At 37.8% G+C, this 14,964-nt stretch overlaps 1 protein-coding gene across 8 annotated transcripts in view; it reads right to left on the reverse strand.

The window, feature by feature from the left end:
* DENND1A (DENN domain containing 1A) overlaps positions 1–14,964 on the reverse strand; it is a 695,411-nt gene that overhangs the window by 308,276 nt on the left and 372,171 nt on the right. For all 8 annotated transcript variants that reach the window (XM_072631873.1, XM_072631875.1, XM_072631872.1 and 5 more), the window contains one exon: positions 2,730–2,830. In XM_072631873.1, coding sequence (XP_072487974.1) covers positions 2,730–2,830 — 101 coding nt within the window. The remainder of the gene's footprint in view (positions 1–2,729; positions 2,831–14,964) is intronic.

A 14,964-nucleotide genomic window follows, 5' to 3' on the forward strand; every position in this document is an offset into this window, starting at 1 on the left:
AAAGACAAAACCAAAACCAAGTCTCAAATTACAGAATAAGACATTTGAAAGATCTATGAGCTGGAAGCCTTCAGGTAAATCTAACGCTCGGTTTTGTTATCTGTAATACAGATAACATCAGGATAATAACATCTGACAAATTACCTCTCATGGTTGTTGTAAGAAGTAAATGACTTCACGTAAAAGTGCTCTTTGAACTTTAAAGCACTAAACAAACGTAATCTATTATTATTTGTATATCTCAAAATACTTACTGGCCAAATGTCAAAAAAGGTTCTTTCACAAAATTGTTGAATGAATTACTATCATCCACTTATGTTCATCTGAATCAGTGATCTAGTCCACAATTTTCTAATCAGCAGTACATTAAAGTCTTTATACCTGGGGTTCTTATTTCTTTTTTTTTTTCCTCCAAAAGGGTATACTGCCATCTCTGGAAACCTTGTGGCAGACAGTTGAGCCAGGCCTTTGGGGATAGGGGCTCTTCCATGTGACAGATAGCTGATGGGGGTCTTCAGGGATGGGGGTTCTTTTCATATGGCAGATAGCTGAGCTAAGCCTTCAGGGATGAGGCTCTCTTCAACTCATCCATATGATAGTGGATGGGAGCTCCTCCACATGACTGATTAAGGTGTTCTAGGATGGAGACTCTTCTATATGACATCGGATGGGGGCCTTCAGGGATGTCGGCTCTTCCATGTGGCCGATGGCTGATCGAGGTCTTCAGGGGTGGGGACTCACTTCTCCATGAGTGTGTAGTTGAGAAGCTTCTTTATCAGGTCCATGTGGACCAGTAGTAGTGCTTCAGGCCCAGTGCATTCAAGGCATCCCTTTTGGTGTACTCTGCCTGCAGCAGCCCTAGTTAGGCCTCCCACTTGTTGCCTATGATCTTGCCTCACATGAAGCTGTGTGCCAGGATGACCATGGTAAAGGCAAGGAGGCAGTGGCACCAGTGGCAGGCACATACTCGAACATCCCTCTTTTTTTGCCCTTATTTCTTAATATTCTATGAAGTTTAAAAAAAAATAGTTCTCCTAGAGTCTTACTTCTCTCACCCTTGATATTTGTCTCTCATCCTCACCCTACAGCTCTTCAGCCTTCTATAAAGAATTTGTTCCATAAAAATGTAAGGTATTTTTACCTAAGCAATGTGGTTTGTATTGGGAAACAATGATTTAGTCCAAAATGCCTTGAAAATACATGAATTCCCTTTAAAATATCACCAACAACTGGTGGTCCAGGTTCTCCCCCAGGGAAAGGGAACTCTATTCCCTGTGTTTATAAGCATTAATTGACTCTACAATCTATTCCCCACAGAGCTGTCTGAGCATCTTAATCTACTGCTGGGATTATTTCACTCCTCTACTTAAAACTTTCAGCTGCTTCTCACTGTCTACTGAATAAAATAGAAATTCCTGCCTCCGGCAATCGGGGTCCTCTACAATCTGGCTCCAACCTACCAACCCAGACTTATCTCATGTTACTTCCCTTCAAGTGTCCTACCTTCCAGCCAAGATGAACTACTCATGATGCCTCATTCTTGTCCTGCCTTCTCTCATCTCTATGATTTTATTCATAGTGTCTCTCACACTTAGAACAAATCCTTCCCTCCAGGTTTGTCTACAGGAGTCTCTCTGTAATTTTAAGGTCCAACTTAGTTATAACCTCCCACGGAAAGACTTCTTCTGACCTTCCAAAGGAAACAATCTCTTCTTCATCAAATATAATACATTACTTTCTCTTCTAAGCAGTAACCTCAGTCTTCCTGATATCAAAATTGTTTGTGTACTTGTTCTTCCTTTGTTGTTTGTAAGATGAATGTCTGTTGAAGAGGGAGTTTATTCTATGTTTGACAAAGTGCAATGAGAGCCTTCGAAATAATTAAAGGTTTTAAAAATCATTCTTTTTAGCTATTCAATGGGGCTTTGTTTCATAGACTCTGCTGCCCAAATATTGTGAAAAGTTGCTTTCTTTAAATTGAGCTTTACCTATAAACCATTTGGCTTTGCTTAATCAACAAGAAAACTTTTGTTAAACAAAAATTAGATAGATACTCCAGATCGATCTTCTCCAACAGAAAATGGGAAACATATTGCTTCTTAATCTCATAGATGGAAAGAGCTGTAAGCACGAACACTCAGAGAACTCAAAAAAAGGATCTACATTTTTAAAAAGGGACAATTTATATTAGTTTAATTAATGCACAAGAGCAAATTCAAAGAAACAAATTGGAAAGAGCTCCCTACTTTATGAAGCCTGAATATGTCTGCCATCATAGTGTCTAACCCTACTATGTATGAGATAATATATTGGCTTTATTATAGGTCACTCCCTTTTAGCAGAGACTGCACTCCTAAAATGGAAACTGGAAAATTTGTATAATCTATATATAAACTGAAAAACAAACACAAAAATTTACTTCAATATTTGGAAACATCTATGATTTCATCAGTGTGAATACTCCTTTCACAGATCTCAAAATCCTACATGTAGCCAAAAAAAAAAAAGCTTTCTTCACAGGCTAGGCCTCTAGTGAAGAACTTCTCCATAGCGATTGTGGCTTGTTCTTGGACAACAGAGATGGAGTCCTGATAAGATTCATCCTCTGATGCCTCATGGACATGGAATGCCTGAAGGTTATGCCAGTGGAGCCTGAACTTGAGTTAGTCCCACCCATGACCAAACCAAGTGACACCTCAGATGGTGACAGGGAGCACATGCCACCTTACCAGCAGTAGTCTAACAGATGTGGGGGCAAAACTGGGATGTAAACATGTTGCCAGAACATCGGATAGAGCATAGCAGCAGACCCATGGATACAGGCAGTTAACTGAAAAAAACAAATATCACGAGATTAAAAGCAGGTCACAGACTGAGTGATACAAAAGGCACAAAGTGTTTTATAATGGTAACATGCAATTTAAATAAGAATTTTTACTTCTTATAATGTTATTCACAACAACAATAATAGCTCACTTTTAATATTGTGCTTTAAAGTTTGCAAAACACTCTATATAAATTACTTCATTTGATCCTTACAGCAATACTGTGAACCAGAGAGTATAGGAGAGCAGTGATACTAATACTAAGGATGCTATTAATTTTATCCTATTATTCACATTGTATTGAAATGACAGATTAATAATACTTCAAAGGATCTGTGACTCCATTAATATGGGTGCATCCTCCATTGGTGTAGATTCTACTTCTTTCTTGCCTTAATGGGTGGTTTCATAAGTTGCTATGGCTATAACACTCATCCCCTGACACCGAGAGGCTAACCCTCCAGCAAACAGCTTCCTCACACTTAGCTAGGCCTGCTGATCCTTGGGCAGAAGAAGTTGCAGGCAATCATTAGGCTACTACTCAAAGTCTTTCCAGCTTCAGAGGGCCTGCAGAGCTTGTTGGACTCTGGAACAGCCTTTGTTAGAACCAAACATTTCCTTGATAACTTGAAATATCAGAGGACTTTCATGGAGCAATTCAATAATATTAATAATTATAATAACTATAGCTCACATTTCTGCAGCATGTTATAAAGAATTTTCTTTAAAACACATCCATGAGATAAGAAATGTTATATTTTAAAGATGAATTGCCATTATCATCATGATTGAGCAGATAAATATATATAGTTACTAAAAACAACACAACCAAACAGCTAAATGAGTCAAGCAGAATTAAATATGTGTGTGTGTGTATACACATGTTAGATTACTTGATCAAAATGAAAATCAGATGTAATAAAAACAGAGACAAACAGGTAACTAGCAAAATCTTTCATCAAATAAAATATCACAATTTTATAGCACTTTATGGTTTACAAAGCAGTTTCCCTCACAAGTGATCTGGATGGCCATTTGTCAGGCATGTTTCAGTAGGGACTCTTTTGGATATATGCTGAACTAGTTGCTTGCTGAAGTTCCTTCTAACTCTTAAATTTCAAGATTCTGTAATTCTGAAATGATGATTCCCATTTTACAAATGAATATATTTAAATAAGACATGAAATGAGATAGCTATAGAACACTTACCAAAGCGTCTTGCATATAGTAAGCACTATATAAATGCTGTTGTTATTGTTGTTCTTATAAATATACGCTGACATCTCTGTGCTTCAAGTCATTGCATTAGCACGAGATAAATCTGGGACATGAATTCAATTGTTTTCATTCTAAATCTCTCTTTAAAGAGACTAGGATCTTCAAAAATACAAAATACTCAAACTATCAGAACACCAAATTGAGATTTTAAATAATGTGATCTCAGTAAAGGAAACTGAACCAGCTGTAAAGGGAAAACCAATGTTGGTGGTAGGGAAGTCTCTTGAGTTTAATGGACTTGAGGGAGAATTCTATTAACTTTTAAAGAAAAATTAATGCCTACACTATAAACTTTTCTCAAAAATCAAGGAAAAAAGTCTTGTACAAAACTTTCTTTATGAGATGAAAGTTTTTATGCCTAAACTAGGAAAGGAGAAGCAAAGAAATGAAACATACCAATAATATTGATGAATATTAATTAAAAATTTTAAAATAAAAGACCATAGCAATTTATCTCAAAAAATCATTTAATTAGCATTATCTAAGACAACTTTCTAACTAATGTTGTACCAGAGAAGTAAGAATGGTTCAACATTAAAAATAAACCAATAAATTAGTCAGACTAAAACAAAAACATGACAAACTATACAATTCTTTCAACAGATGTAGAAAAAGCTTTTGATAAAATAATCAGGTATGTATGTTGAGTTGGGAGTAACAGAAGCATGAAGACAGTGGGTGTCAATGGGGTGGGAAAAGAATAGTGATGTTGACAGGTAATTTCAAATTTAATTCCTAGAAACTAAAAATTTTTTTTACAAGAAATGGTAACATCTCCATAGGGGACCAAAACAAATAGGAAGTCTGTGAATTCATTATATTCAACAATTAAAGCATCAATAAATTATTAAGACCAAAATGTGTTGGTTCCTAGGGTCAAGAAGAAAGGAAGATACAAAGACGAATTAGAAAGATTAGGAAGGGTAATAGGAAATCAATGGATTTGAAAGCAGAAGACCTTGAATCTTGACTGCCACTTATGACATGGGTAATATTACACGAGTCACTATGCCTCTCTGGGCCCAAGTTTCTTCATCTGCAAAATGGGGAACATTATACTTGACAAGACTGTTGCAAAGAAAGCACATTGGAATTCACAAGCCCTAATTAGTGAGATATGGTGTGAAAAGATTACTGAACTTGGAGTCTATACAATCTCACCTGTACTGATCCTCATCACCTCTCTCCTGGACAACTGCAATAGCCTAAATGGTTTTCCCCCTCTTCAATACATCTTCCATTCATCTGCCAAAATGATTTTCCTAAAGTATAGGCCTGCCCATGTCACTGCCCTCTCTTACTTAATAAACTCCAGTAGCATCCTATTCCTTCCAGAATCAAATATAAAATCCTATTTGAATAAATGAAAAAGTACTTAATAAAAACTTACTATGTGCAAAGAACTACACTAAGTGCTAGGGATAAAAAGCAAGACAGCTCCTACTCTCAAAGAATAAATATCTAATAGAGGAGATCTCACACACACATATTTATGTGCACATATGTGTGTGCACATATGTGTGCATGTGTGCATGTGCATGTGTGTGTGTGTGTGTGTGTGTGTGGTTTTGGCTGCAAGTTGAACATGGGAACAGTCCCATGGTCTTTCAGGGTACAGCATGAAAACAAATAGTAATGCATCTTTTAAAATATTATTTTTCACTGATAAAACCATATCCATTTCTATGGTGAACCATCTGACAATGCAAATGACTTTGGTGGTGACTTTCCGTCTTGGTCTTCAATAGCTATGGCAGGGGCTGTCACACCTGTAGAAGCAGTCACCAGGTTGTATTTCCACCAGGTTTGTTTCCCTGGATGATGGTTGCAGAGTCTGGGCTGCAAGCAGGGCCAGTGTCTCTGTCAGGGAAGGGAGATGTTACTGTTTGTGGGGTTCTTGGGCTCAGTGTCCTGGGTTATTTCCATGGGGATCTGAGGGGAGGTAGTTATTATGGTGGTTTGATTTCCCTGACACCCACTGACTCCTGTGTCTCCTGGAGGCCTCTCTGCTGCTTCAGCTAGGTTAGCTCATCTGCCCTGGGGTGTCAATGTAAAGCCCTACACATACTTATCCCTTCCTACCTTTCCAGTCTTATTACACTTCACTCATTCCCAAGTGCTCTATATCAGAGGTATGTATCAAGCTTGCACATGCTCCCACCAAACTTCTTAGCCTGAATCAGACTAAAATAGAATTGGGAAATGTTTAACAAAATAAATAAAAATACAACACAACACAGATAACATTAATTTGTGGTTTTCTAGGTCAGTATGTGGCCCATAGGAACCCATTTCTATTTGAGCTCGATGCCACTGCTCTACACTGCCCTCTTGTTTCTCATCCCACACAATCTCACATCTCCCAGCTCTGTGCACTTGCCTTGGCGGTGTTCCAAGCTGTCTTCCCTCCAGCTCATGAGCCCCTGGCTTCCTTCAGCACTCAGCTCAAATCCCACTTTCTATGGGATTTTTTTCCCAGGCTCCTCCTCTCCACCACCCCCACCACTACCCCCATTCTTACTAGTCCCTTCCCTTCAAGACTCTCTTCTATTTACACCGAATATATCTTATGTGTATGTAGTTATCTGCCTGTTGTCTTTCCCATTACAATGCTAATTCTTTAAGAGCCGAAATGAAGTTTTTGCCTTCCTTTGAATCCTTGTTGCTTTAGGTGCTTAATAAACACTAACCAATAGTAGATAAATCATTCAAGTTTACTAAGCCTCATCATTTGTAAAACTAAGCAAATAACAGACCCCATCTCACTGGATAGTGGTGAAAAGAATGCTTTGTAAACCTTAAAGTGCTATAGGAATATTAGTTATTAGTAGTCTGTTCTAGCAAAGCACAAACCCTTGTAAATCTTACCAAGCTGGAAAGTCTTTGAGTATAGTCTTGGAGCCAGGCTGCGTATCTGTTGCCCAAGGTTCAGTCTAGCTAAAGTGCCAAGATTACCATCCTCAAGAAAATTGCCATGAAGTGATGAATTGTTTCAGCCACAGTAACTCATGAAGTTGGTTACTAAGGTTTGGAAGGGGCTACAGTTTGCACTGCAGGAAGGTATATCCATGCTGATGAGATCATGAATTTTTAAAGTATTGAAGTTATTATTATTAATGCTATATGTTAATGTTAAATAAGATGAATATGATTCCTGCCCTAATGGAGGTCACAATCTAGTAGGGGAGATGCATACATACATAACTATAACATAAGAAATTATTAATTGGTTTTTGATGAATTGGTTCCATCCAATAATTGGTCTTCTGTTTTCTAAAATATCACATTTCTAGAACGTCAAAAATATAGAAAGTTTACATTGATATGACAATGACCACCATGTCTTTGTGACAGAAGAAAATATAAACTCTAGTCCAAAATGAACTGCAGCCACTTTGGAAATATGGACAGGGAAGGACAAATGCCAAACTGTTTGTTTTCTTATGTTTCTCTAGTTCTGAGTAGCCTGGTCTCCAGAGAACTTTGATTCTTTTGGAATCTGTTAACTAGCATTTTGCTGAAGAAGGACATTTATGTAAAGCATAATAGCCAAGCCAAGACCCAGCTGAAGGCATCTCAAAGGTTAGTTAAACAAGGACAGCTTTCAGCTGGATACTCTGCTGCTGTTTCTCAGTTTTGAAAGCTGCTTGTCAAGACCAGGCCTTTTGCTATGTTCCTCCCTGGTACCTCACGGTTACTATGTTGCAAATCAGGTACACTTGGCAGTCAGAATTTCTTTTAGCAAATTGTTCCCATATCTAAAATGTTTTACAATTTACAAAGGGTTTCCTACTCTCTAAAGGAAGAAAGGAAATGGTCCATGTCATTTGTTTCATCTTACAGATGAGTAAACTGAGGCAATGAGAAGGGAAATGACATTATTAAGGGTATCAAAAGACAATCAGTGTCCATCCAGGTTCTTGTCACGGAGAAGGATCAATCTTTTTCTCCTTGGTCCTAGACAATAGAATTACAACCAATTACAACCATCCAGAGGTAGATTTCAGCTCCCTGAAATCAAGGATAGTTAAGTGTGAAAAGACCTAGATGTGGAATCAGGAGACATGGATTTGAATCTAGATTGACATTTAGCTATATGACCATGGATTTAACCTTTCTGAGCCTCAGTTTCTTAAACTATAAAATGAAGGCAATAATATCTATATTACCAACTTCATAGGATTGTAAGGAAAAAAAGTATTTTCATAAATCTTACAGTGCTAGAGGAATCTGATTTATTAACATCATAAAGAAAAATTTTCTAATAATTAACACTTCCCCAAATTAGCAGCCATAAGAAGGAATAACCTGGTGATCTTCAAGTGGAAGTCCTATGCTACTTGTCACAGATGTTGCAAAAAAAGATTAAGTTTCAGGTAGAAAATGGTTTATATTACCATATGCAGGATCCCTTACACACCCTGAGTCCTAGTTAATTCATCTCTTCAAATCACATGATCTCTTTCTCCACTCTACCTCGGCCACACAAAAGGAGAGTCAGACCCTAGATCTCAGTATCATCCACAAGTATTTCACTACCAGGATCAATATCTCTCATATTCTTCTGACACTACAGCTTCCGATCCTACCATCTCTCCCTATACCTCACCAGTCTTAAACCGATTCTTTGTCTTCATCACAACTCTCTAATCTTATAATCTCAGACCATCACCTATTACTCTAGTTTCTCTTTACTTCCTTCCCACAACTTAGATTTAACCAATTACATTCCACACTGTTTTCTACTCTGGAATTCCTCTACCCCAGTCCTCTAACTGATCTCATACCTTGCAAAGCCCTAGACCTGACTTACTCTCATCATGACTTCCCACATCCAATGCTGCCATATCTTATCATTGCTACTTTGACATCTTTCACATCTGACCCCTTTTCTCTAATTACATATTCATTACCGCAAGTCAAACCCTCATTACCTCTCACTTGGATTACTGCAATGGCCTCCTAATTGGTCTCCAGGCCTCAAGTTTCCCCACTCCAATCCAGCCTCCAAATAGCTGCCAAAGTGATTTTCTTTAAGTGAAATTCAGAGCATGTTATGACCCTATTCAAAAAATTCCAGAAACTTCTTACTGCCTATAGAACAAAATATAAACTATTCTTTGACTCTTAAAGTACTTTATAATTTGGCCCCAACTTATCTTTCCAGGCTCATCATACATTATTCCCCCTCTACCACTCTACAATCCAGCCAAACTGCCTTCTCTCTGCTCTTTACACATAGGCCCCAGTTGGAAGGACTTCCCTCAATCTGTCTCTAGCATCCCTCTGTCCTTTCAAGGGGTTATGTAAGCACTACCACCTACACAGAGCCTTTACTGATCCTTCCAACTGCTAGTGTCCCCTTCTCTAGCTACCTTGTATTCATCTACTTCACATTTATTTTGTGTCTACTTACATATGTACATGTATGTTATGCCCCAAAGATACAACTCAACCCCTAGACTTTCTTCCACCCTTCCTTGAAACCATGGTGAGAAACACATTCGTGGAGATGAACCAGTGATACATTTCCTTGCCCTTTGAGTAACCAAAGATTCTAAAGATCCAGAAAAGAAGGTTCTTACCTCCAAAGTCTTTGACACTAACCAATGGTTTGACATCAGAAACAGATATGGCTTTAAATAAATAGGAATGACACTAAAGATGATGCATTACTTTAAATGTTGTACCCTAACGACCAATGGGTATTTCCATTTGTTCTGCAGTTGAAGTATCCCTATGTGTGCTGTCTCCTCAATGAGGATGAGAGCTGCTTGAGAACAGGAATAATTTTGCTTTTTCTTTGTATTCCTAGTGCTAAGCACATTGTTTTCTACACAATACAAGTTTAATAAATGCTTTTTCACTCATTCATTCACTAATTCATTCACTCGTGTCATCTCCGTTGATATGCAAGCTCCTTGAGAGTAGAAATTGTTTCTTTTTTTTTTTTGTACCTGTATCCCAGTGCTTACCACAATTACTGACACACAGTAGAAGTGTAAATGCTTGTTGATTGATTGATAAATAATCAATGCTGATTCACTGACTGATGGATAACAATCCTGGAAGGGGGTATCATATTATCCTCATTTTACAAATAAGGAAACTAAGGCTGACAGAAGATAAGTGACTTGCCCAGAGCCACAAAGTTATTAAGTGCTTAAGCTGTTTTAGAATTTTGGTTTTCCTAACTCCAGGTATTGCCCTCTATCCATTGCACTCAATAATAAAATGGGCAACTACCTACCCCACAGGGATGTGTGGAAGATTAAATTAGATAATGGATGGGAAAAAGCTTTGTAAAATATTTTTAAAAGATATTATTACCGTAAAATGATTTAGTATTACAGGGTTTTTTAAATCTCTAAAGATTACTGACTCTAAGTTTTCATTTTGCAGATAAGAAGAGTGAAGATGAGAGATATAAAGAGAATTTTTCATTATCATATAGTTTGTAAGTGACTGAGCTGACATTTGAAGTCAAGTCCTTCTGATTTCAAATGTAGTATTTTCTACTATACCCAAGTGCCTCCCCAACATCTGTGAAAGTGATAAACCAAAGTGAATGAGCATTCTTATATCAATCTCAGCTCAAGTCATTTCATGGGGATTAATGTCAAGGGCAGAAGGCATCTTAGATCTTCTTCTCAGTAAGAATCTGTGTCTGATCCCCTGGAAATTTTCTACATTGAGATAATTTTGTTAGTCAAACTTTTAAAATTTTGCAGATAAAAAATGGCATATACTAATTTGAACCCAAGTGTCTTGACTTAGAATAGAGTGTTATTCTTTTCATTGAACTGAATTTTACAGAGCACATCCTTAGTCCAATATCCAGGAATGACTGGATACATTTCAGTGTTTTCTAATCTTAGTATATGCTTGTTATAACCAGAATTCATATCTCCTTCCATGCTACTCTTACTTATTCTGAAAACCATACTCCACATGGCTGGCAGATTGATATTCCTAAAGCACAAATATGACCATACCATTCATTGCCTGACAAGTTTCAGAGGCTTCCTATTAATTTGAGGATAAAATACAAGCTCTTTGGCTTGTAAATTAAAATTCTTCACAAACTGATTCCATGCTATATTTATAATCTGATTACATTACTCCTCTCTTGATCCATTTCTTATTGTTCCCTATACAAAACATTACATCTTTTGTCTTCTTGCCTTTGCATGCTGTTTTTCTCATGTCTGGAAGGCTATCCTTACCTTTACCTTCTATAGTCCTTAGCTACCTTTGAGGATCATCAGCTCAGGTATTGCTTCTGACATGTGGCCTTTCCTGGTTCCTTCCTCCCTTCTTCATCCTCTTCCCACCTCAGTTTTAGTACCCCCTCCTGAGGATTTCTCTCTTCTCCAAAGGGATGAATTTTCTCCTTATATCTTTGAACACTCTGCTTCCTAGTCATACAACCATGCTGACTAGGTTCTCTATGAATTATAAGCATGAACAAGACTTATCTATCTTTCTCCGAAAAAAAACAAAACAAAACCAAAAACCAACAATGCTTGAAAATACAAAAATTTCTTTGCATTTATTTTTGCTAAAAATGGCTCTACTTTGGGAGACATAGCCAAGATGGCAAAGCAGAAGCAGGGACCTGCTTGAACTTTCCCCCCAAGCCCCTCAAAATACCTGTAAAAAATTACTCTAAACAAACTCTAGAGCAGCAGGAGCCACAAAATGACAGAATGAAACAGATTTTCAGCCCAAGACATTCTGGAAAGCCAACAGGAAGGGTCTATTGCACCAGGCTCAAAGTAGAGTGCAGCCCAGTGCTAGCACAGATTGGACTGGAGCAGGCCTCAGGGAACTGAATCACTGGCAGTTGCAACAATTTCTATACTTCTCAACCCACAAACATCAAAGACAGCTTCAAAGGTCAGTGGGAAAGCTCTCTCATCTGAGTGAAGAGAGGAATGTAGTCTGGCCCCAGACCTAGTGCCAGTCCCAGGGAGGTGGCAGCCACTGCTGCAGTGGTGGTTGCTTCTGGAACTCTTGGCCTACAGACAGTGGGGAAATCAATTGGCTGATCTGGGTTGTAGTCCTGGGTGGCAGTCCTGGGGTGAGGAAGTGCACTGGAGCGGCAGAGCCAGTGGTGGCTGTGGAGAGGGAATGCTACTAGCATTTCAAGGGTAGAAAAGAGTGCTTGTTGTTGCTCACAGACCAGAATACAAACCAGGAGAAGAGTAAATACCTCTCCTTTGAGCATACCACTTTGGAGGAGCTGAGAATTTACAAATCCCTAGAGATATCTCTGAAAATGACTAACACAAAACCCTGAAACTTGGAGCAGTATACCCTCCACTTAACAAGGAACTCAAAAGTCAAGTAATTGGCTGGGAAAATGAACAAATGGGGAAAAAATAAGACTACAGAAGGTTACTTTCTTGGTAAAAAGATATTTTCTTACATTCTTGGGAAAGAGAAAGATCAAAGCATACAACCAGAAGAAGACCAAAGAATACAACTAGAGAAACACAGCAAAGTCAAGGCTCCTACATCCAAAACCTCCAAGAAAAATATGAAATGGTCTCAGGCCATGAAAGAGCTCAAAAAGGATTTTGAAAATCAAGTAAGAGAAGTAGAGAAAAACTGGGAAGAGAAATGAGAGCGATTCAAGAAAAGTATGAAAAACGAGTCAAGAGCTTGCTAAAAAAGACCCCAAAAATGCTGAAGAAAATAACATCTTTAAAAATAGACTAACTCAAATGGCAAAAGAGGTCCAAAAAGCCAATGAGGAGAAGAATGTCTTAAAAGCAGAATTGGCCAAATGGAAAAGGAGGTCCAAAAGTTCTCTGAACAAAATAATTCCTTAAAAATTAGAATGGAGCAAATGGAAGCTAATGACTTTATGAGGAATCAAGAAATTATAAGACAAAACCAAAAGAAGGAAAAAATAAAAGACAATATGAAATATCTCATCAGAAAAACAACTGAACAGGAAAATAGATCCAGGAGAGATAATTTTAAAATTATTGGTCTACCTGGAAACCATGATTACAAAAAGAGCTTAGACATCATCTTTGAAGAAATTATCAAGGAAAACTAACTTGATATTTTAGAACTAGAGGGCAAAATAGAAATGGAAAGAATCCAACAATCATCTCCTGAAAGAGATCCTAAAAGGAAAACTCCAAGGAATATTGTAGCCAAATTCCAGAATTTTCAAGTCAAGGAGAAAATATTACAAGTAGCCAGAAACAAAAAATTTAAGTACTGTGGAAACACAATCAGGATAACACAGGATTTAGCAGCTTCTACACTAAGGGATCAAAGGGCTTGGAATATGATATTCCAGAGGTCAAAGGAGGCAGGATTAAAACCAAGAATCATCAACCCAGCCAAACTGAGTATAACACTTCAGGGGGAAAAAATAGAATTTCATTAAAATAGAGGACTTCCAAGCATTCTTGTTGAAAAGATCAGAGCTGAATAGAAAATCTGACTTTCAAATAAAAGAACCAAGACAAACATGAAAAGGTAAACAGGAAAGAGAGGCCATAAGGGATTCAACTAAAGTTGAATTGTTTACATTCCTACAAGGAGAGATGATATTTGTAACTCATAAGACCTTTTTCAGTATTAGGGCAGTTAGAGGGAATATATACACATACATACACACATGTATGCATGTATGTATATTTATGTGTATATTATAGATGTATATATGCATGTGTATATATGCATGTATATATGTGTATATATATACATATATATAAACATACACACACACACACACACACACACACACACACACACACACACACATAGACAGAGGGCACAGGGTGAGCTGAATATGGAGGGAGGATACCTAAAAAAATAAAATTAAGTGTTGAGAGGAATGTACTGTGAGAAAGAGAAAAGGAAAGGTAGAATGCAATAAATCTCCTCACATTAAAGGGGCAAGAAAGAGCTTTTTACAATGGAGGGGGAGGTCCGAGGGAATAAGTAAGCCTTGCTCTCACCATTGGATTTGGCTTAAGGAATGAATAACACACACTAAATTGGGTATGAAAATCTATCTTACCCTGCAGGAGGAAAAGGGATAGGAGAGGGAGGATAATAGAAGGGATAGCAGATTGGGGGAAAAGGTCAAGGGAGAGAATGGAATAAATGGAGGGCAGGACAAGATAGAGGGAAATGTAGTTGGTCTTTGGCAACATGACTGTTATGGAAGTGTTTTGCATGTCTACACATGTGTGACCTATACTGAATTGCTCACTTTCTCAATGAGGGTGGGTGGGGAGGGAAGAAGGGAGAGAATATGCAACTCAAAGCTTTAAAAATGAATGTTAAAAATGAATGTTAAATGCATGCAACTGGGAAATAAAATGTACAGGCAATGAGGTACAGAAATCTATCTTGTCACAGGAAAATAGAGGGAGGGAGATGGGAGAAGTCAGGGTAGTAGAAAGGAAGGCGGAGTGGTTAAGGTGTATCCTGTCCTGGGGTGGGGAAAGAGAAAAAATTTGGAATTCAAAATCTTGTGGAAGTGAATGTTGAAACTGAAAATAAATTATATAATAAAAAAATGGCTCTACTATGATACTTTAATGGGTCTGTGATGCTACCCATATTAGTCTTCTCCATCCTAAAAACAAGATCAGAACTTAACTGTATTTTCTCATCATGAGGGACTCTTGTGAATATTGTGCCAAAAATTCTTCAGTCTACTCAATATGTTGGGACCTGTCTTCTAGATCTTTTGATACTGTCTGAATTATCAGTGGTGCATGTTGGCAATTGGTCGGTTTTTGGAGATTGCACTTCTCAGGGATGGCTTTCATTATGCTGCTTCTCTTATAAAACGCCTTGTGGGTAATGCACTGCTGCCTACCGA

Source organism: Notamacropus eugenii, chromosome 1 (genome assembly GCF_028372415.1).
Source record: "Notamacropus eugenii isolate mMacEug1 chromosome 1, mMacEug1.pri_v2, whole genome shotgun sequence".
In the NCBI taxonomy this organism is placed as follows: Eukaryota; Metazoa; Chordata; class Mammalia; order Diprotodontia; family Macropodidae; genus Notamacropus; species Notamacropus eugenii.